At 40.6% G+C, this 23,480-nt stretch overlaps 1 protein-coding gene across 3 annotated transcripts in view; it reads right to left on the bottom strand.

Moving 5' to 3' along the window:
* HDAC9 (histone deacetylase 9) overlaps positions 1–23,480 on the bottom strand; it is a 324,682-nt gene that overhangs the window by 163,860 nt on the left and 137,342 nt on the right. The window contains exons 1-2 of one of the 3 annotated variants that reach the window (XM_026044899.1): positions 9,752–9,848; positions 9,559–9,621 (exon numbers count right to left, since the gene is read on the bottom strand). The exons of 1 other annotated variant lie outside the window; for it this stretch is intronic. In XM_026044899.1, the coding sequence (XP_025900684.1) occupies positions 9,559–9,580 (22 nt within the window). In that variant the 5' untranslated portion in view covers positions 9,581–9,621; positions 9,752–9,848. Of the gene's footprint in view, positions 1–9,558; positions 9,622–9,751; positions 9,849–23,480 lie in introns of those variants that run through there. One more of the 3 variants, XM_026044923.1, reaches the window with a different exon arrangement.

Here is a 23,480-nt window from a genome sequence, read left to right as displayed (position 1 = left end):
AACAATTTAAGATCCTTTTGACCTGTCTGCTAGCTTGCCAGCATCACTTAGCTTTTGGGTTTAGTTTACTGAGGTACTGGAATCGAATGCTTTTGTAAATGGAAACTAAGCAGCAGCACTAAATGAAGGAAAATTTCACTCCTGTAACTTGAATTCTATTGATTTCCAGATTATCTAGAAAGGCTAAGGGCATGTGGGAGCGTTCTTCGGTTACAAAAATAAAGGAGAATAGAGGGGATTACTGTAGAAGAAGAATATGAAGCAAAACATTTTCTCCACAAAGAGATGACTTATAAAAGAAAAAAAGACGGAGGAAAATTTGCATGCAAGAGCCATGGAGACTTTCCTGGAGCAGACTGCATACATGGCACCTCATCAGGGCTCTCATGGTTTGGGAGGGCAGTATAGCAGCGTACTCACATTTACTGCAGGTTGCTTTGACAGATACTGTTTTATATTGCCCCCCAAAAGCTAAACAGTGTAGACTTGTAGGGCCTTCCCCCTTCATGCCAACATCCTATAGAAAATAACAGGCAATAACTGACAGCTTCATTGGGACAGTAGTAGCATAAATTCTACTTAATGAAAAATTGCTGTGCAGTTAAATGGAATTTAACCCGGTGTTAACTGGGCGTTAAATTTCAGGTTCTGTCCTTTAAAAGCTGTGAGGGGATAATTCCTGATGCACTGAAGATCTCTCAAGCAGCAGTTTTACATATATTTGAAACCAGTATAAGCTGCAGCACAGTGAAGGAAAATATTCTGCTTTTCCTTCCTCATACTGGAACAAGCAGCTGTACAGTAAATATCAGGTTAGGCTTTAGTCTGGGCTGGCTGTTCACCCCATCAGGTCCAAGCGGACGCATGAGTATCTGTCCCTGTAGAAGGGAGAGCGGAGGAGTCAATGGTCAGGAATAGAGAAATGAGAAAAGTAATAAAGACTGGTTTTCTGATGTCTATATCATGATGCTATTGGTCTATTGGTAGCTAATTAGTAGCATCTGAAGCTCCTAGTCACTACCCTAGTATTAGTGTTCCCTGGAGGGACAAAAAGTGGCTCTTTAGGAAGGACTTCCTGAAGCCTTCAGGAATAGGTGTGCACTGCCCCAGGCCCCTCGGGATCTGCAGATGAAGAACGGCACAGAGAGAGGAAGTCTGTGGGATGGGTCTTGTGTGTGCTACAAATTCTGCAGGACGAGGAAAATCAGCGAGCGTCCAAGCCTATCTAAACCAAATCTGGACCCTCCGAGCTGCTCAGACTTCTGACACGTTATAGTACGGTTGTTAAATCTGAAGTGTGCCCAGGCAATGAGGGAGAAAGGGGCAATATCTGGTGTGATGCATATTCATATACATCTTCTGTAATTGTGTATGTATGTCAGCATAAAGACATTTATTCTCTCTGAGATGATACTTGAGAATTTTAGCCTAGGGGCACTTCTTATTTAGAAAGAATTACTCATTTCTAACAGTTCATTTTTTGCACAAAATAGCTATATCAGTATTACTATCCTTATTCATCCGTAGCATCACTCTTACTTTATTTAGCTACATTAGCATTCCTGTTTATTTCCTTGCCTAAAGCTCTTTGTTGGTGCCATTTGTGATTTCCTTTCTGTCCCTCTAAAGTTTTCCAGCTGCCCCATTATCACCCTGTCTGCTTTGGCACCAGAGAGGGTGAAAAACAAAACAAAACCAAAACAGAGAAAATAAGCAGAGAAGGCAGAAGAGAAGCAAAAAGCTTAGAAAACTGTCTAGAAAAAAAAAAAAGCAAGGGCAATCTAGGGATGGTGCAGGTGGCAGCGCAGCCTAATTCATGGTAAAAGCCCTGGAGAGGTTTGTAGGAAGGCAGGGGTGGGGAGGTGCAGCACAGTTTCTAGCATGTGCATAAATGGGCTCACGGTCCCTCTGCCTCTCCCAGTCACATTATCCATCCGCTCATGTAAAACACAGAAAAACAGTCTGCATGGGAGGGAGGGGGTAAATTCCTGAGTATGAGCTCACCGTGTGGCTCCTCACAAGAGCAAAGCAGCCCTAAGGTGATTTAACAACTTTTGCTGATTCTAAAATACTATGGACAAACTCCAAAGATTTGTCAGTTTTTTTTTTTTTTTTTTTTTTTTTTTTTTTTTTTTTTTTTTTTTTTTGAGGTTTCTCATTTCGATTGTTTTCAGAATTTTCCCGCGAAGCTTTCACTTGCCTTCACTGATAGCTAGCATGTGTACTTCAATTGCTGCTAGTTTCCACCTCCTACATAATTCATTTGCATCTTCAGTTCTTTCCCCAGCCTCCCTCACAAGCAGCATTTTAACATGGGAAGTGCTTGCATTGCCCTTCTTCCACTTTTACTACTCCATTTATAAAATTCTCTAATATTTTCCTGAAACTACTTTCCATACTGCCAGTACCTCACCTCATATTACTTTGAAGAAATGCAAGTGAGACATTATTTCTTAAGGAATTCCGTCCTTCCTTTATCAATTCTTAAAGGAAAGGGAAATTTATTTATTTATTTGGAATCAATCCCATAGTGGTTTATCTGCCCTTTGAGASTGGGGCAGTTTTGAGCGTATCCACAGGGCAGGCTGGTGAGCATCTAGTTCAGTTCCAAGGTAAAGTGTGCTCCTGAATTGAGGTCCCACTAGATTTCATCAGCTGCTGAGCAGGGATTTTTAGGATCAGGACTTGGAGGTATCTAAATCACTTCTACATCTAGTACTTAAACATCATATATCTAGCTAAAAAGGAGATTTGCTCCTAAAAAGGAGATTTTTTTTTCTTCTTCAGGAAAGAGTGTTGGGAACAGCTAAACAAGCTAAATAAAAGGCCATCACTAACTGAGTTAAAGCAGTTACCCAGGGGCAGCAAAGACCAAAGGGAGCTTTTATATAAGATTTGGACCTAACAGTCTGTGTTCCCTGCTCGCTCTCTTATTACTGCTGGACTCCAGCAAGGTGCTGGCCTTGGGCACTGAGAAAGAAAAGGAAACTTGGATTAAGAACAGAACAATTGGGGGAAATTATTAAATTAACATTAAGCTTTCTCATCCTTCCATTCCTGCCTACAGAGAAGAAACGGAATAGCTGTTATTCCTGCCTGTGGTTCACATTCTTCAGCCACATGGATCATGAGAGAGAATAATCATCCTTGATTGGAAAAGCATGGTTTATAACACAGGCATTTCAGAAGGATTCACTGTGTTCTTGTCTCCTCTTGCTGATACTCAGTTTCATTATCTGAAGGAATGCGTTATCATCAGAACAAGCCATCCTGCATTTCTAACATAGGCATCMAAAAAGGGCCTGAATTCCTGGAGCTCTTGGCATGTTTGTGTGAAGCAAGGAGGAGTTTACAGCCAGGAGACCCCGAACACATGGAACGGATGTGTTGGCTCTGCTCAGATTATCGTAAATGCCAAGGTACCTTTACAGCAATGTTAGACAGGCAAACCTCACATAAAGGAAAGGTCTGCTTGCCCGATAATGGGAGAATTTCACAGTAGTACTTACTTATTCAACCATATAAAGTCTTCTGCTGATTTTGCAAGCCTTTTTACATGAGTAACGTTTTGGGGTAGAATAAATGAACTGCCCCTTGATTGCATCCAGAATATGYGCAGAGGTAGAAACCAGCCATTTATTTGGTGGAGGAAGAAGGAAAAAAAAAAGTAAAAAATAAAGATTATGATAATCACCAGTATTTTACCGTTTTATAAATGAGTAGCAATTCCTGAGTCCCTCCAGAATAACAATTACATTCAGAGGCTGCAGCAACACATAGCGGAAAATCTCCTGCTTAATTATTCTTGTTGCTCTTCATCAAGCAGTCACTAAAACCTTGCTCCTAGTTACAGGCACAAGGATGCCAGTGAACTTCCTCAGGGCGCAATAAGCCTGCCTGCATTGTGAGTGGCAGCTCTGCTTCAGGAATCCGAGTTTTCCTTGTAAGCAGAAATGTTTGCAAAGCAGCATAAAGAACAGTTTGCTCAAAACGTGTCAATTTGCGGCGCCCTCCTGCAACRTCTGCACGATGCATTTAGCAGGGTGATTGAATCGAAGACACGGTTTTCCCGTAATGAAGCTGGAAGGGTCCATGCCGAGGAGCTGCGGGCGTGTGTGACACGTTCACACTGAACACAGAGCCTCACAGAGCCAGCCCCTATAAATAGACCGTGGATATCCTTGTTCTCTGGAGCAGCCTGGATCCCCGGTTCTCCCTGGTGAGGGGCATCACTTTGGCACCCCGCTCCCTCCCCCAGAGATGGGAGGGGTACCCTAAAAGGCTCCTCTTTTTAGCAGCAGTGGAGGAGATAAAGAGGATGCTGCATCTGCAGCAGGCGCACGTTTTCAGCAGTATCGTCGCCCCTTAGCAGGCAGTTATCATGTTGTTTTGGCAGCAGGAAGGAATCTGTGGTTTTTCTTGAATGTTGCTCTTCTTTATTTAAACTACCAGAAATAACACAAAAATGACAGAATGCTCTGTCTATAAATAATCATTCCGGTGTACAGTTATATTAGGAGGTAACTCAGATGGCATGATAACGCCTAACAGGCTAATCTTAGACCTGTAATGCCATAAGATGAAAATAACTAGGCTAAGAATAACTGACCCAGAGGACTCAGCCTGTTAAAGAGATCCACGGAGCAGGGGATTTTAGATGTTCATGTTTTTCACAATAGTATCTGTCAGTTACTCTCCCCCATGAATGTTTTGCATCAAATCTGCTGTATAAAAATAAAATAATAGTTGCTGTAAAAAATTGCAATGACACCTGAAACCTTCCCCATCATCTACCACCAAAACCTGAAATTCATATATATATGGCATTTATATGTACATATACACATGAGGAGACACAAGTGTTTGCAGGCTCTCTAGCTGAATGTTCTGCTTTCTCACAGCTTTTGTTATCTCTGTGAAGGCTGCACAAAAGCCAGGGGCCGTGAACTCGATGTAGAAATAGAAGCCTGATTAAAGTCCTGGCAATAGGAACAGGCATTCCTCGTATCCCACACAAATCTTCATGGACTAAATGGACTCTGCACGCAGGTCTACATGAAGAAAGCCTCTGGTTGAAACCACATGCCTCTGAGTACAGCAAACCAAGATGTATAATAGAGGTATTGCTAGAGGTAACATACAGATATTTTTTTCTGTCTGTATGAAGTTGTGCGTTATCTAATTCCAATAAGTAAATAATTCAAGTTTTTTATGAATATCAGAGACCCAAATTTTGCTTTCTGCAGTCTCTCCACAGAAACAGTTGAATAGGTGAAAGTTTTGTATGGCCAGGACAAGAAAAAGGGGAGTGGGAAAAGAAAAAACATCGAAGTTACGGGTGCAAGAACTTGCCCTGAAGGCAACATAAATATATGTACACAAACGTGTACACATGGTCATCCAGACACAAAGTAGATATAAGATACAAAATAAATTTTACCAGCTTAGTATTTACTGAAGGAAGATGGCTAACAGGGCCTGCAGCCCCATGTACAGCAACCTGCATGTAGATTCTGCCACTTACATCCAAGTGCCATAGCTTGAATTTCTTGATCAATGCAGAGAATACTGTGACTGCCTTCACTTGCAGCATTTGTGAAACTGCACAAATTTTGCAGCCTGTAGGTAGGCTGAATCAATCAAATTAATCATTCTGAATCACTATATTCCCTTTAGATGACTTTTGCCCTAGAGATTTATGAGCCTGACCAGTGTTATTTTCTTTATTTTACAGAGGGGCAAAGTGACATACGTAGGATTACATAACTCGCTCAGGTCCCCTGTCAAATCAGTGACAAACTAAGGCTTTAAAGGCAAGATCTCCTTAAACTCCTGATTTTTCAATAACAGCTTTGGGCCAGAAGTAGAAGATGCCTTATCCAGTAAAAGCTGGAATTTAAAAGAAGTTGGAAAAGTTGGAAGAGGTGGAATTCTGGAAGGCCAGTTGGAGGGTATATATCAAAATGTGGGGAATGAAGCAAACACAGCAATCTCACCCTTTGGCAAAACAGCACAGTGTATTTAATCACCCGAAGTTAATAATCTTGGCTTTCCTTCTTGAAGTCACACATCTGCAGCCTCCAAGGCTGGGTAGGTTGTTTCCTCCCCTTCATACAACTGAAATCTCTTTGAGGAGTTTAGCCCTGCATCAGTTATTTGCTACATTTTGACACCTGCTCTTGCCATGGACTATGCTGTAGCAAGTACTTTTATTAAAGAGGTTATAGTTTGTTATTTATGCTTGGGTAAAGTACAGGCACAACTGAAAGCTTTGGGTAAAATTAAAGCAACAGCACAACTATCTAGTACCATCCTCCAAATAAGAGGCTTTTTTTTTTTAATCTTGAAAATAAAACAAGTATGATATCAAACAAGAATGTATCGGCATCATTTTCTAAAATAAAGACGCATAGTACTTGCTGCTGCATTTTAGAGCAGTAGTACCATATGGGAGAATCTAGTTCAGCCTCCTCAAGATAGCTGAGGCTGCTCTGTGCAGCAAGGTGTAGGTGTGTGTAAATTACACAGCTTCTTGAGTCGGTGCCGATCTGGATTGCTCCATTCATAATTAGACTTCTGATTGGTAGCTATCCAGATCATCTCATTCATACTGTGATTTACAAGCAGCAATGGAGACAGACAGGCAAAGCAGTAATTGAGGGAACTGCAGAAGAAGAGCTTCACGTGACAGGAATATATCCTGCGCCTGCTATTGTCAGAAATTCCTCAGACAGTTTGTTTTGCAAGTACATTTGCAGGGGCCACTGATCCTGCCTTCTTCAGGGCCTCCAGGTCCGCATTTGCATGGGAAGCACCAGCAGCTCGTGGCCCTGTGGCAGCAGAAACAGGCAAACTTAAATAACCATTAAGTGAGAACTTAAACCGTGGTGATTATTTCAGGACTCCAGCAATATCAAGGCTGCAAGTTGTAAGTGTCCAGGGACCTGTTCTCTTCTTAAATATGTGCAACTTCTTAAACTGGGCAAAAGTTACATGTCAGTAAATGAAGATAGGCTACTCCTAACACTGCAGTGCGTCATCATACCCTGGGAAATTCCTTTTCCCCGAATACGCAGCACAGATGGACACAAAACATACAAAATAACCAGGCCTGATCCTGCAAGACCTGCAAGAACTCAACAGAGCTGAAGGTACCTGACAGCAGGACCAGACTTGTGCTTTTGTGTGCTGTGAACTATACTGCAGACTAAGTACAGCATCAATGACTTGCTTCTGGTTGTGTGTTTCAAAGGCCAACAGAAACCCTGAAGGGTATTTTGCATTCCAGAGTGCATATACATTTAAATTGCCCTTACCTGGCAATGATCTTGACTCATTTTTTATTTTTTATTTTTAAGAAACAAACAAACAAACAACCCCCCCCACAACTCTATTCTACTTTGTACTACAGAATGCTATATGAGTCTAACGTAGTACGAAATGTTATGACATCTTTGTCTCCAAAGAAGGAAAACAGTGATATATTAGCTTACAAAAGCTTACAAAAATTCCCAATATTTCTTGTGCTTCAACTGAGAAAATTACTGTAAGATTAGCTGGTGGGAACCAGGAGCTAAAACTGATTGTCACTTACACACAGCTAAATGTAGTTTGATGTATTACTAAAAAAAAAAAAAAAAAAAAAGATGAAGGAAAAGCAGTCACTGATATCTCTCTGACCAATAAAAATGCACTGGACACCTGCTGACCTATTTAGGAAAAACAAAGAAAAGCAGTAACTCTTGAACAACAGGTCAACACTGTGGATGGTTTTGCAAAACCATAGAGAAAATTTTAGAAAATCTGCTTTTATCAATTACCTTAGCTACAGCTAAGTTGTTCACATTTGTAAACATGTGTTCGGTGATCAAAATCTATTCTAAAAAGAGGAAGTGCTAAGTTTTGGGGGAAGGGCCCCCCAGAAAACTCAAAACCCCAAATGAAAAAGAAACAAACCAACCCAGGACCTTGTTAGTAGAGGAGGAGAACTGCCACTCCTAAACATTATCAATTGGAAGTCTTTCTCTTAGGAATTCTTATTATTCAATGCTGCATGTAATAGTTTTTCAGTCTCTCCTTCCTTCAGTCTATAATCATTAGCCTCGGCTAATGGTAGCTTTCTACACCGGAAAACACTAAYCACAAGGTTAAGACACATCTAAGTCTTTCCTGACAGGGAAGGTACTGCTATTTGACACAACAATTTATTTTAACACCTGAAACCGCAGTTCTGCTCTACAGGTGTATGTCATCAAGAAAGAAAAAAACAAACATAAGCACAACGTAAGCTCTTTACAGCAGTTAAATAAACAGACCAASCAAGCAAGCAAACATGGGCTCAACAGGTGTACCAGAAGAGGTGATACTCTATGAGCCCTGCGGTCTACAAACGTAACCATGCTCAACAAGTGGGAGCAATGCCAACTTCGAGGAGAAAAAGGGGAGGAAAGGGGGCAAACGAAGATTAGAGCACACTATTGACACTGTAGTCTATGTACAGGTCCTCTCTAAAGCCAGCTATAGAAGAAACAAAGTCAGAGCCCTAGGATTAAAAAACATATAAAGCAGCTAAAGTTGTGCCTCAAAGGATAAGACGTTGAGACCAAAAAAACCCAGAGCTGTAGTTCCCCCAGAGTTTAAGAGAGAAAGGGCAAACATAATCTCAAATTTAGATTTTTTTTTTTTTTTTTGTCCATCTAAACTGACATTCTGATTGAATTGACTGAAGTTCAGGCTTTATTCATGCTCAGTGCCTCCTATGCTGATCTCAAACACAGCTAACAAAGAAACTAGAAAATATAAGACAGCTTCAAGTACAAATGCCCAATGCTTTATCGGAACAGCTTGGAAATACTTTCATTAAAAATATACCCAATTTACATTTCAATGAGTCATTACATCTGAGTACCTTCGCCAAGTTCCCAAATATTTTTAAAGTAAGGAAATAAGACATGCATATTAAAGACAGACTTTAACATTTTTTAAACCAATACCATTAGGAAAACGGGAAAGGATTAATATAAACACGTAAAAAAAAAAAAAAAAAAAAAAAAAAACCCTTTGCACATAAACTGGAGAAAAGGAAACTCAGAAAAAGCCCAAATCCTGTTTACAAAATGACATGCGAAGATGCCTGTGATGGGCTCCAACTGCAGCCTCCTGAAGAGCTCTGCTCTGATGAAGCCACTCTGCGTGCACAAGCCTGTACCACAAGCCCCATTTTGCAATCCCGGAACAAAACAAATAAAACAAGAGGGGAATTGCAAACTGCATTGCCACTGAGAGCTTTTCCCTCTTGCTAGAAAGCAGCAGACTGCAAAAAGCAGACCCCCCCCCAACCAAAAACAGCAGCTGATATCTGAAATAACATCGTAGACAGAATTACTTAACAACTTATAAAAAAGCCCACAAAAATAAACTCCGTTCTTTAAAGGAGGGGCTTGGGGGTTGGGTTGTTGTTGGGTCTTTTTTTTTTTTTTTTTTCAGTTGTGGCAGGTTGTGTTGTCTGAGAGAGCCGCCGCCGCGGAGGCAGAGGGGTGTGCGGTGCCGCGCGCTTACCTGAGCTGATCATGCTGTGCATGCTTTGCTGAGCCAAGAGCTGCTCCCGTCCAGAAACCCCATCTGAGGAAAAACACGATTCGCTCTCGTAAATGGTCTGCAGCATATTCCGCCCGGGCTGTACTTCAGCTACACGAGAGATTCATCACGGCGCTCGCGCTGGGGCGGCAGGCGCGACCCTCCGCGCTCCTACCTCCTCCAGTGAGGGTTGCAAGGGAAAACACTTCAGTGATTAGCAACCTTTAAAGAGCTATTGGGGAAGGAGAAAAAAAAAAAAGGAAAAAAAAGCCACTTTGCCCAGCCCCAGCCTGGGAAGGACCCGGTGGACGCTGCACCCCTGAGTTGGAACAGTTGTGTGCTGGAAGCCAACAGCAGGTGGAAGAAGAAATGAAGAAATATCTCAGTGCTTCAAGCTTTCTCGGGGTGAAGAGGGGGGAGCGAGGGAGGCTGGGGGGGGTGGGCAGAGCCTCTTAAAGCCCCAAAGGGGGCTGAGCAGGGCGCGCAGGGCCGCGGAGGCCGGGCTGGCACGGGCGGCCGGCCGCGTCGCGCTGCGTCCCGCGGCGCTCGCTCGCTCGCTGGGGCCCGCGGCGCCCGGCTCCGCATTTGCATGTGAAGCCCCAGCCGCGCGCGGCCCAGCGGCGGCAGAAATAGAACAATGGCCGGCCTGAGCCAAAAATAGGTCAAGCACGGCCGGGCGATTGGAGCCTGCGTTAATGCACTTAAAAATACCCCGGCAAACACAGCTGTCCGGTGTGTGTCTCGGAGGCRCGCCATCCCCCCACAGCACCCTTAACCCTTGCCCGCGCCACCGGCCCGCGCATGGCGAGCAGGGCACAGCGCCCGGCCCAGACACCGAGACCCCCCCCCACAGAGGCCAGTGGACCCACGGCCACGCTCACGGCCACCGGTGGTCAGCTCTTCCTGGCCCCCCCAGCCCTGCCCTGCCCTCCCCCCAGGGGAGGATTTTTTTGTGAAAAACGAGCAAAAGGCGCAGGCCTCCGTGTCGGTTCTAAAATAATACTGGGAGCTCTTGCTCATCGTGTGGTTTCTGCCTCGCCCACGCACAGAGATCCTGGCGTGCTATTTTCGTTGCCCCGTTTCTCTGGCTACGCTGCAGTTGGCTCAAGCAGGCAGGTCTGGCCRCTCCTTCTCGGCAGGACCCGCAGCTGGCTCGGACGAGGAGCCCTCTGAAGCCACGGGGACCAGGGGCAGCTGGAGGTGCAGGGACACGGCGAGGCGGGAGCCAGTTTCGCGCTCRCTCTGAGCCACACTTCCATTTTTAGCAACTTCGTGCAATTCTTGCAGTAGGTTACGAGTTGTGGCCCAGCAAATGAGACCTGCTCACATACCATGCACTGCTCTGTGGACTTATTAAAATGTGGATGGGGCCGAGCGGCTTGTGTTTATATTTAGAAGCCCCGGGCAGTGGGCACTGCGCCTCCCTCAGCTTTACGAGGMGATGCGCGCTGAGGATCGCAGCCTTTGCCTGCGTGCCACGCTAAGGCACCATGCTCCCCGGGGGCTTGGCGAGGCTTCATGCAGGCTACATCAAGTTAATTTTTCATAACGCTCTTTCAAAGTTGCCTGTTCTATTTGCTGATTAATAGACCTACACCTAGATAAGGCAAGATTCATTTCACTGTCAGAAATGGTATTTCATTCCGCTGATCTTGCTGCACAAGTGACCAAAGCCCCTCACTTCCCAGCCATGAGAGCAGTGCGTGCTGGCCAGGCACTTTCCAGGCTCTCTTCTGCCTTTTGGCCAAAAAGCGAACTGTCTGCTTTTCTAATGTGACAGCTTGTAGCGAAGGGTATTGCTTTTTAATTTCTCCCACTTYGATATCCAAGAAGAGATTCACAATACCAAAGTTCTGTCATATTCCCATGTGCTCTGGACAATCTATGGCATTTTGGAGGTCTGTGGCTCAAACCTCCTCCCTTCCTCGTAACAGTTTCTTCCTCCTCCACATGCCACATCCTCTAACTCTGCTGAGAGTTTTGGTCGGTCCCTTCAGATAGACAGAGACTGCAGCTGGCAATGAGAATTCCCCAACAGGAATCCCAACAGAGGTCCCAACAGGAATCCCAACAGAATGTTCATATTGACGCCACCTGGCCTTTTCTTCCCCTGCTACCCTCACCGATTTACCATGTATACATGTTATCTCTGATTTCTTCCCCTGCTTTGTAAGGAAGAAGAGTCCTGCCATATCAAAAGTTCAGGGGAAGGAGATACCTTTCCCATGGAAGAATTAAGGGCCTGCAGACAGGATAAACCCAACTCCAGGTGGGCCAAAGCTGAAGGCAGGGGCAGCACAGCAAGGTGTAACGTGGTACAGCTCAGGACTAGCAGCACACCTATCATGGCAGTGGGGTGGCATGACAGCTGACAAAATTGGTATCGTGATCATCTGAAGTAATACTCATCCTTATGACACGTGCCATTGAGTTAGCTCAGGTTCATAAGCAGTAATCAAGAGGATTTGATCATGGCCCAGTGTAATACAGTCCCTCAAAGGTTACTTTCTCTATCTCATTCACAGGGATCCTGGCACTACCTCTRGGAGACCTGCTTAGACCACTGGGACCCAATGTCGAAGCACTTCAGTCTGTACCCATGTTAGGAAGAGAATAACTAACACTGAAAAGAATCAGAAATTAAAGGTTCTTCTACCTCTTGAAAATAAATATAATATATCCTATCTTATGTGTAAAATGTATAAAATGTATAGTACCAGCACAGATGTGTCACAAAAGTACAAGGAGGATAGGAGGATCATCAGTAGAGACAGAAAGCTTCTCTAACATGGACCAAAGTATTTTTCCAAAAAAAAAAAAAAAAAAAGTGGAATTTCTTATGCCTTTGAGACAACCAGAATGTGACTCTGTTTAGTGATTCAGTATCTCAAAATAATCAGTCTCATATTACAGGGAAACATTGCAGGAATAAGTAAAAAGATGCCATAACACATAAAATTTTGAAGTGTGGGATCTTGGTATTAGATATCCATATGTGTTTTTATGTTCTTATAAATGTAGCTGTACCTTATTTAAGATAGTGAACATTCACAGATCTGACTTCAGATAGCTCAGTAACTGAAAAAAAAAGCAAACTATTTTCGAGAAAGTACATTCAGACATTCAGCTTTAAGCGTTCTATATTTTGGCGTACGTATTTTAAAATTACAGGCATGTAATATATGCTATGTTAGCTAATTCACAGACTATAATGACTACTGCATTGTTTGCTATTTTTTAAATTATATATAAAAACTGTATTAAAATATTTTACTTATTAAGTCAGTCACCCCAAAGGTAGGGCTTTCACAGTCTGAATTCTTCCCACTCTCTCCAATGTATAATGGGCCTACTTCAAAAAAGCTACATGATTAACTTTAAAGCACTTGTGTAAATCCATTCCTTTTCAACATAGTATTTAAGCACATGTTAAATTCTATTGATTTCAATAGAATTTAAATGCAGTTAAACACTCTGCTGAGTCAGCCCAGTCTGTAACTGTATGATCACATGGTTTTATAGAGCTTCTTTACAGTCTCACAGGGGAAGGATAAAGAGTTCATGCTTGAAGTAAATCTGTTTTTTATTTTTAAGGCTATGCATGTTATAAGGTGACATTTTCATACAGGAACATGAGTTTTTTATTCCAGTCTTTCCAACACATTTCCTAAACTTAGAAAACTTTAATGACACTACAGTTAAGAGTAAACTGTTGAAATGATTTAACACTGCTGAGGTGACTCTAAAGGCAATCAGCAGCTTGATGGAAAATATAAGGCATTTTAGTAGAACTATGATATCACTATAGTGTGTTTTACAATGTGTTTCTCTCATTTTGCTTCTGAATGGTTAAACCAAGTAACTATTAGGAAATTAAACTGGGAAACAACATTAATGCAATATTAAGGCTAAGAAATTAAGCAGTCAAAAATTAAAAAGAGTTAAGATTTCTACAGTATTATTAACTTAGAAACATTATAAATAAATAGTACTTTTCCTGCTTTCCTTGCTAAACAAACATTATTGTTTGTTTTTCAGCAAATCCCACTTATCACTCTTATTATTGTGAAGCAAAAACTTCATTATTGTAGTTTCAACTTTTTCAGCTTCTTGTAAAATTAATTCTTAAATTCTTCTCCTTTTTTTTCTTTTTGTAATTTTTCCCCCATATAAAGTTATATACAAAATTAAATTAAAGAGATGTTATCTAGCTTCTACTCATATACTCAAATTAGGATATCTCAGACTTACAGGTGTTCTGTACAACCTTACTTCAGCTCCTTTTTATTAGATAAGTACTCTTTTCTGTGAAAAATGTCAATTCATGACACTTATCAACATAAAATAATGCATATACAAATAGGAGCTATATTAACTTTGCATGGGTAACAGTAAATCTGGCCTTTTTCCGTACTGAAGTTCTGAGTTACAACCTCTGCAACCTAAAGAGCTCCTAACTAATTTTTTATACACTTAATTTCCAGGATTACAAAAAAAAAAAGAAAAAAAAAAAAAAAAAGCACCATTGCATTGAGCAGATGTTTCTGTATCACAGTTCATTAGATATCATTAGTACCATGTGAAACCCAAACATCCAGCATAAATTACTTMAGTTTATGCTAGAGGATTAAGTGGGTTAATGAACAGCAAAAGACTATTACCCAAAGAAGCAGATGGTTTGAGAGTAGAGCGAAATCAAGAGAAGTTCAAGCAGCTTTGTTTGTTTGTTTGTTTKTTCTCCCCCTTAGAACTAAGGGGCAGTATCCTTATTCCAAGCCCCTGCAAAAGTAAAAATTGAAAGACTGCAGGAACGTCTCCAATTAGTTTTCTGCATAGGACATCTGTGCTGGTGCCTGTGCAGGAATACATGTTGCTGCTTCTTTCCCAAGTTGTGAACTCCAAGGACGGGCATTTTTCAAGTAAGAACAAAATTGTGTTTTTAAAATGTTCGAGCTTAATTTAAGCCTCAAAAGAATTTTCTGGGGCACAGAAAGGCTTATCTATAGCTTTTCAGGGACAAACAATGGGATAATAAAACTTCATGAAGTTTTGAGAATCAGGAATGCACTCAATAAATGTACGGGTGTCTGCCATCTCTTCATATAACAATGCATGGAGCTTATTATCCTTCTCATGTAAATTAGCTACGGGTTTTTTGGATTCAGCTCAGTTGTCTGCATGGTTATCACTTCTTTCTCCTCTTAGAATATGTCTTTCCATTCACACAGATAAATCCACTAAAAAAGTAAATCCTAGATTCAGGACAACACATCAAAACCATGTGCTTAATTATCAGCACAGGGCTAAAGTTAAGCATATGCTCAACTGATTCARGGGTATTTTCCTGAATCACAGACCTCAAACAGTTGGAAAAAATAACAAAAAAAAGAGAGAAAGAACAAAGGAATACTTAGGATAGGAAACGTACACAATTCAATTATTCTACCAACACACATCACACCTAAAATTTAAATCTGCTGCAGCAAAACTGAGGTAAATTGCATAAAGCCAAAACAAGCCATGTAGCTGAAAACGATGTCAGGTATTGACCAATAGATACCTCCATCCAGCAATACACTTTGGAYCTTGTATAATCACGCAAATAAAACCTGCAAAAGGAGATTTCCTAGGTCTTCCCAGGTCCATCTGACTCTCTTGGACAGCAGCCTGTGCATGTGTGCACTGACGGTGACAGGCCCAGCYGCACTAGGCCCACCAAGGCGAGCATACATGAACCAACCCTCGAGCACATCACTCAGGACAGCTTGCAATGCACAGAGTGCACACCAGGCATTACAGGCTTGTTGCCTACATGCTGAGCAGATACTCTGCCTCCAYGCAGCAATTCGCACGGGGCTTCCTGATGCCTGGTAGCCTCACAAACCACCTCAGTCRAGCTGGACCTTGAGAATTCCTGGACAATAGATTCATGTTCCCAAGGCTGGAGAATCAAGATGAACACCATCCCCAGCATACAATATTTAAGTGCTTTTTTGGATTTAAGCCARGAAATGTAGGCCACGTTTGCTGTCTGGAGAACTGCACTGTGAAAACCAAGGGCTATGCAAAGGATCACGGCAGATGATAGCCAACTAAGTATGAGCTCCTAGTATTACACTATGAGCAAAATGGCAAATAAAATCCTTGGATGTATAAGCAAGGTTATATTGAGTAACAGTGTTGAGGTGATATCCATATTCCAAGGAGAATATTCTTAAGAATACTGTAACTTGTTCTAGTGTACATACTTGAAAAAGAATGCTAAAACAAATTGAGATGGATAGACTTGCTACAACAATAAAAAAAGTTTTGGGAAAMCATTGGAAATTGGAAACTCAAATGCCCAAGATGTGACATTTATTGAAGAGGTTCTGAGGTGGCTTGGCACTGTTTGCATATGCACAGCGCAAGATGTCCAGTAGTGTAGTCTTTGTTTTAAGAAACAAGGCTTTAAGAAAAATCCATCAAATAGAAAAATTCCAGCCAGAAGTGAGGTACATATTTTAAACATCAGTCATAACCATTGCAGCAATTTATAAAAAGAGTTTTAGGCCATTAGAGGCCCTGTCTCTGGAAAGAAAGCTCCAAAACCTCTATGGGGCAAACTCAAGGTAGGTTTTGTTTTAGAMTTTATATAAGCCAGACCTAGTGAACATGGGAGTATTTTCCAAGGTACTAAGATTTAATAAGAATTATTAAGTTTTTGGAATGCTAATAACTAAAAAAAATATTTTTTCACACCCTCCTGAAAAGAGACATTTTTAACACAAAACACATTTCCATTTTTTCTAAGCCTTGATAAGTCTTACTAAAGTAGCACAACGGATTTCATTGTAAACATCTTGGAAAAAACGTTTTCTGAAGACAGTAAAATGTTTGCTTTCCTGTTCAAAGCTGTCCTGATAAGTCAAATGGAGCTTAAAAGTATGTCTGAGTCTTTCTAAATTCAGGTTTAGATTCACTGAGAGAAGTGACTTTTTGGATCTTGCTCAAAGTGGGCAACAGTTCCCCAGTGAAATTTTGGAGGAAGTCAGTGTGAGTTTCTGTTAAACATCAAGCAATTTACAGTTAGAGAACTGCAACTATAAACCATTGCCACTTAGCCAAGAAAAACAACATGTTTTACATAAAGCACTAAGAAGACCACTTTTCAGCACACGAGCCAAGAAGTCTTTATGAGATGCCAAGCTTCTTTCATGCAGTGGGAGTCTTCTGCTGCACTGCCTGCCCACATGTCCTTCAGCACTGAGGTCTCTCATGCTTACTTTACGCGGGAGCATACAAACACAAGGAGAGCCAACCTTAAATGGGCAAACCTGCCTCTAAGAGAAGTAACAAATCGACTGCTACTGTGCTATCAAAAGGTCACATCTCATAGCAGTCAATAACATTATAAAACCCACATGAAATCTTTCTGGTTAGCTGGACAGGGACAGAAGCTCAGCTTGGTTCTGGTTCTCTCTTGTTTCTCAAAACATTTCAATGAATCTGATCCAGTTTTCATCTGATTTTATTCCTCCTTCTGAATTTTGATAAGAAGCATCAAACAGATTTGCAGAGTAGAGTTTACCAAAACATAATCAGTTCAGTGGCTTGGGAGTTGTCCTTCACTGTGCCAGGGAATTTGAGTCAAAGCTAAAAGGATGAAACTGTGATTTCAGTGGGTAAACTTCAGTTATTTTGCATGACTTCAGTGGAATGAGTTCCTGAGAAGAAATATGATCTTCATTTTCCTTGCTGAAACAACAAAACTAAAGACTGCAACACAGGAAAATGAAAATACCATTGAAAGCAAGCTTTCATAATCTTGCATGAAAAATCAGAGTACATTTTGACTAAATATAACTTCTTTCCCAAGCTAAGTAACTCCTTTGAAAAACTTAATCTTGCTATTCAGTATAAGAGAAGTTTTACTGAGTATAATAATAAATACCTTTTGTTACAAATATTACAATCTTACCAAAATATATATGCCATTATGGCACAAGTTCAAGTTCCTTCCTGATTTCTTTTAAATAGACATATCCAGCTGGTATTCCAAATGCCAGAATCAGCCTAAAGAGAATTTTTATTTATTATTTAAGCTCATGTAGCAAAATACAATTACAGCAACTTCCAATTTGCTAGGCCACCTGCCCAATAGAAGAGGTGAAACAGCTGAAGAGGAAGAGGAGCCCATGTGCCCATCAGCAGGCAGATATGGGCAGCTGSAGCTCCAACTTCCACCTTTTCCACACTTCCCTCCTCTGCCTCCAGGATGGTAGCAAGACGCAAGTGCGCAAGCTCGCCAGGACAAAAAGACAAGATGACTTCATATTACTGGATGTCTCAAAACAGTAATTCTTGAGCTACCCATAACTGGAGTATTACAGACAAACATAAAAAAAAAAAAAATAAAAAAAATTTTTTACAGTAAACTGCCAAATTTTTCTAGGCCTGAATCCATTCAAAAAAACAAAACTCTGTAACATAAAGAAATTAGCCATCCCTATTCCAAACATGTTGGCATCCAATATAACAGTAATGTGCAATTGCTTAAAAAAACTCAGAAAAGAATTGAAAGTTTCCATTGAAAGCACAGGATATTTGGAATAGCACATGCTGAATCCATGTTCACACAAAACTCCCATTCTAATCACTCCACTCTAATGGGATTTATTTATTTATTGCAGAAGAAAATCTAAGAGGTGAAAACTCTTCTAATCACTTCAAAGAGTTTTTGTGAAAAGGCAGTTCAAAGATGAATTAATTAACTAATAAAAAATAACCCGCGAATGCTGGAATCCCAGTGCCACAGCAAACACGACAGACGATTTCACGTAGACTTAAGCTTCTCAGTGCAGATTCAAACCTGTGACCATGGGTCTGTTCTAAAAATAACACAGCTTTATGAAAGCCATCTAAGCACTTTCTGCTCATGGTACTCAGGAGAAAAGGCTGGCAGCATAGCTGGCAATGACATAAAGGAGCAAAACTTTTCAACCAGCAGCCAGAGAATCTAAACTATCAAAAGTCAAGTCTCAAGTAAGTGACCAATGAAAGTGATCGATCAAGTAAGGGGCAGATGAACTAGCCCACATMCGCTGGGATCACACTTCATTTCCAGCCCCTTCCCCACTAGTTACAACAGTTGACAATGAAATAAAACTTTAGTATTTTTATTCATGTCTGAAATTAATGCAATAGAAATAGAGTTTCAGCAGTCCACAAAATCCTGCTATGAACGGGCAAAGTGACAATTTTGGCTAAATGTAATCAGTGACAAAAGCTGAACAGTTCCAGGCAGTAAGTATCACATACAGGCGATGTTTACTGAAAAAAGAGCACCTAACTTGACTACTCTCTCCTTAGCCTTATCACTACAAGTGACATCGAAAAGTTTTTCAATGTTTTAACAAGTTTTCGATGTCTCAAAAGATAAAGAAAAGTAACTAAGCTATATGCCTGGTTTCATGTAGTCTAAAGAGGGATACAATGAAATTGCATACCACTCTAACCAAAAATAGTTGCACTGTAATAATAATATATCTGGGAAAAAAAAAAAAAGTAAATTACTAGTGTGAAGAAATTTTTAGTTTGGTCAAGTTTTTTTTTTTTTTTTTTATTTAAATGCCAATATAAATGCTTCTAAATATAGCAGCCTTATGATTTACAATACCAATTTACTTACCATTCTATACAAATGTCTTTTTCCATGCTCAGACCACAAATGGGACAGTTCTTGCATTTAAAGAATAGTAGTTGGAGTACAACAGTAGAACTTGTTTTATTTAGCCAGCCTCAAAGAAAATGCTACTGTAARCTATCTTATCACATTTTTCCCTTTAGATCAGTATTTGCAGGTGTATGAAATGTGTATGTCCCAGAGGCCATATGTGTGTGTGTTGGGGGGGATGCTTATATAAACAATGTAAACAGTTAAACTGCCTTTTCAGGTATTAGTGTCACAAAGCTGATAAAGTATTTAGTTAAAATACTCAAGTGAATGTACATTGACAGACACATAAAAATTAAGCTGAAAGGTTCATAAACAAGTTTTTTGCTTAAAACATGCCATGATTAAGTATTTTATCGACTTGGGGCCTAAATCATTACATTCACTTTTGCTTGCTTTGTGTCCTCTCAGACACAGCAGAAAACCTGCAGCAATTCGGAGAGGTTAGGTGCTATTCTGGGACCCARCAGAAAATGGATGGGTTGGGAAAAAGTTGAGTAACTGGCTGTAGTAGCAAAAGGATACCTCCAAGGGTTACCTACCATAAAGACTTTCAGGCTAGAAATACTTATGACAGTTGCCATYAGTCAGTCTCTTACAGTACTGTGCCTTTCATTTAGATTTATGTCAAATTATTTAGCATAGAGGGCACCAGCTGACAATGACCTTGGTAACTGCTTTCCTTCTCACATTCTTCTTGTGGCACTCGGCAGTTTTGTAGGATGTGGTCTCCTGAGCCAAGGATCATTTCATAGAATCACAGAATCACAGAATCCTTAAGGTTGGAAGGGACCTTCAGAGATTATCCAGTCCAATTCCCCTGCTCAYGCAGGGTCACCTAGAGCACGTGGCACAGGGTGGCATCCAGGTGGGTTTTAAAGAYCTCCAGTGAAGGCGACTYCACAACCTCTCTGGGCCRCCTTTTCCAGGGCTATATCACYGTCATTGTCAAGAAATTTTTCCCAAGTTCMTGTGGAACTTTTGGTRCCTCAGTTTGTGGCCGTTTCCTGTAGTCCTATGGGTGGCTACCACTGAAAAGAGGCCGCCGCCTCCTCCTCACTGCCTCCCTTGAGGTATTTATACACACTGATCAGGTCCCCCCCTCAGCCTTCTCTTCTCCAGGCTGAACAGGCCCAGCTCCCTCAGCCTTTCCTCACAGGGCAGATGTTCCAGTTCGTAGGCTTGCTATGGGATGCTGAGAGGTGCCTGTGTCCTGTCCTGGAAGAAGGGGAGAAGGGAAGCTCCAAAGCACAAGCAAGGAAAGCAAGGMTACTTTTTCATCACCGGTTTCTGTATCTTGTGAAGGCGTAAACACAGTGACTGGAGTTCAAAGTCCCTGTGACAGTGTAATCCTATCCCAGAACCTCATTTGCCAGTGGCCTTACAATCTTTCAAGARGACTTTCATCTTGAAGAGATTCATACCTCACAGAAAAAATATATACATATATATCTAATATATATTTATATATATATATATATATATCATCAACATAACTGAGTGCCCAAACTACCCAACATCATTTAAATATATGCACAAAGTAAACAGCAGACCTATTTTGAACTCTAAGGAAAGAAAAATTGTTCGAGCTCCATACACAAAGCATTTGAACACTCACAGATTTTCAACAATTTGTAGTTTTGATAGCACAGTTCTAAATTCCATTATTTTAATGAATAATTGAGGTCTTATTTGAAAATGAGAACATTATTCTTTAATCAGTTTCTGGTGCAGTAAAAACTCTGCATTTCCTAGTCCATGCATTTCCATGGAGAAAATGGAGTATTGGGTTAAATAATTTCTACAAGACTCCTCCTTTCACCTTTACATTTCATAAAATTTCAGATTAAATTTATTTTAGACTGATTTAAGACTCTGACTTAACTCCCTGGTCTTGCTAAAATGCAGAGTGTCCTCCACATCTTCCAGTGTGCACATATAAAACTCTCTCGGTCTGTAATTTTCCTTTGCTGGCAGAAGTAGCAACCAGAGTGTTGYGAGAGAGAGGAAAAAGGGACGGCCTGGACTGCTCTGACATCATAGGAAAGGCTGATAAACAATCCATACAATTTGACCACTTTGTTTGTTAAGATTTACAGTTATTTTTGTCTTCTGCACGAGAGCCTAAACAGCAGGGCTTAGTATGTGCTGTCCTGCTCCGCACACAGACTTCAAGTAGAGTATTGCCCTTCTTTCCAGTTAGCAAAACCGTTCTCAAATTTTCATTTTGGGTGCAAGATAAAACAATTTTCAGTCTGAGTTGAAAGAGGCTTGGATCCCTGTGCTCTTCAGAAGTTCTCCGTCATTGCGTGATTTCACACAGAACAGAGCAAACCAGGCTGAGCATGTCTCATGCCTCTCATGAGGATGCAGAGCCAACGATCTATTTCTGACTAGCAGGGATGATCCGTTTCCATTTTTGACAAGGTAACATTAGTCCCTTTACCTGAAGCAATGTTGTGCTTCACTGGCAGAAAATGAGACCTGCAGCAGTCTTAGTTTGGCAGAGCCAAGAAGGAAACTTGCACTTCATTCACATACCAAAAATATATATACATATATATATACATATATATATATATATTCCATTTATTCCATAGTGGAGGGGTTTTTGTGTGTGTGTGTGTGTACTTGAATTTTGCTTATATAGACTTCTACTTCCCTGTTGTGGAAACATTTCAATTAGCATGCAACACTATTTCTTAAAAATGTCTTTATTAGGGGGATGGTTAAACATTATTAGAATGTTTAGAAATTCAACATATCCTTTAAAAAAGGATGTTCTCTTGGGTTGAAACCTAAGATCACAGATTTCACAGTGATCAGACACTACATACATTAGCTGTGTTACAGTCCCCCATCTGTAAAACAGCAATAAGAGTGGCAGGATATTTCCCATCARTATTCAGAGGACAAGCCCTTTCAGGCAGTCAGTGCTGTGGAAGTAGAGAACACATGAATTCTTTAGGGCAAACTATTTTTGCCAAAATGTCTCCCTAGCAGAGTATCAGTTAGGAACTGGTGCACTGCATTTGTCACAAGGAATTGGCAAGATTCTGTTTCCCATGACTGTCAATGCTTTTAAAAACCTGTGTTTCAGATAGCTATAACTGAAATAAAATTACATGTGATTTCCTGAAACCACAAGAGTTGCTGGCTTTTTTTAAAAAAGTAGAAGCAAGCACAAGGAGCCTGTTTTCTTTCATTTTTCAAAAGCTTTTTGTTTTCACTTCTTAACCTATCTTGCTCTTGAAACCATTTTAAGTTGTTCTATAAGAAGAACATTGCAACTTTGACCATAATTTTTCTAAGTTACAATCCTTAAGGAAAAGGATTGTTATACCTCTCTCTTGATTCTCAAGTTTACAGGGTAGCAACATTTCCATTTACAAAGAAGAACACAGTTCAGCAGCAGATGCTGTGGTGAACAGTGAATCTCATGAATGAAGGATGCTAAAGTCATTTTTAATCTATGCCATCTCAAAATTATTCTTTTTTTTTTTCTTTCTCCTTAAAAGCATGCAGGTTTCAGTCTTAGAATCTGTGGCACATTGAAGAATTAATGAGATCAGTTGAAGGCCTTTTTGGTCTATTCATTTGAAACTGTGATCATATACATCTGCTCCATCTACTTCATCTCCAGCATGGACCTGGCATGGTCAGTTAGTTTTCCTTCTATTTTTGAAATAAGGATGTTTCAGCAATGACTGATAGTGATGAACTGCCTTTCCTGTACTAAATATTAATCTAGTCATGATTCAGGGAAACCTCAGTCCCAAGAAGGAATAAATATTTCCATAGGATATATTTTTTAAAACTGACCAGAAAAAGACTCTATGTATAGTTGTGGCGTCTGTATCTGTAAATGTTACCCATTCTTCTGACTTCACTACATCCACCAAACAGGATGGTGCTTTCCRAGAGTAACTGATGACTATTTTCCCAACACCTTCAATTCTTGCTATTATTATGTCTTCATTTATTGGAGATACATGATTGTCTTTCCTGCTCTTCTCCTTTTACTCCATCTTTCATTTTAGTATTGATATTATGACTAACTTTATGGTTAATTTCATAAAATCTAAGAAAGAAAGGAAGAAAGGAAGAAAGGAAGAAACGAAGAAAGGAAGAAAGGAAGAAAGGAAGAAAGGAAGAAAGAAAGAAAGAAAGATCTTTAGCATCTGTGGAA

This window comes from Nothoprocta perdicaria, unplaced genomic scaffold (assembly GCF_003342845.1).
Source record: "Nothoprocta perdicaria isolate Ctin4 unplaced genomic scaffold, notPer1 scaffold_106, whole genome shotgun sequence".
In the NCBI taxonomy this organism is placed as follows: Eukaryota; Metazoa; Chordata; class Aves; order Tinamiformes; family Tinamidae; genus Nothoprocta; species Nothoprocta perdicaria.
This window is presented reverse-complemented; position numbering and strand designations above follow the sequence as displayed.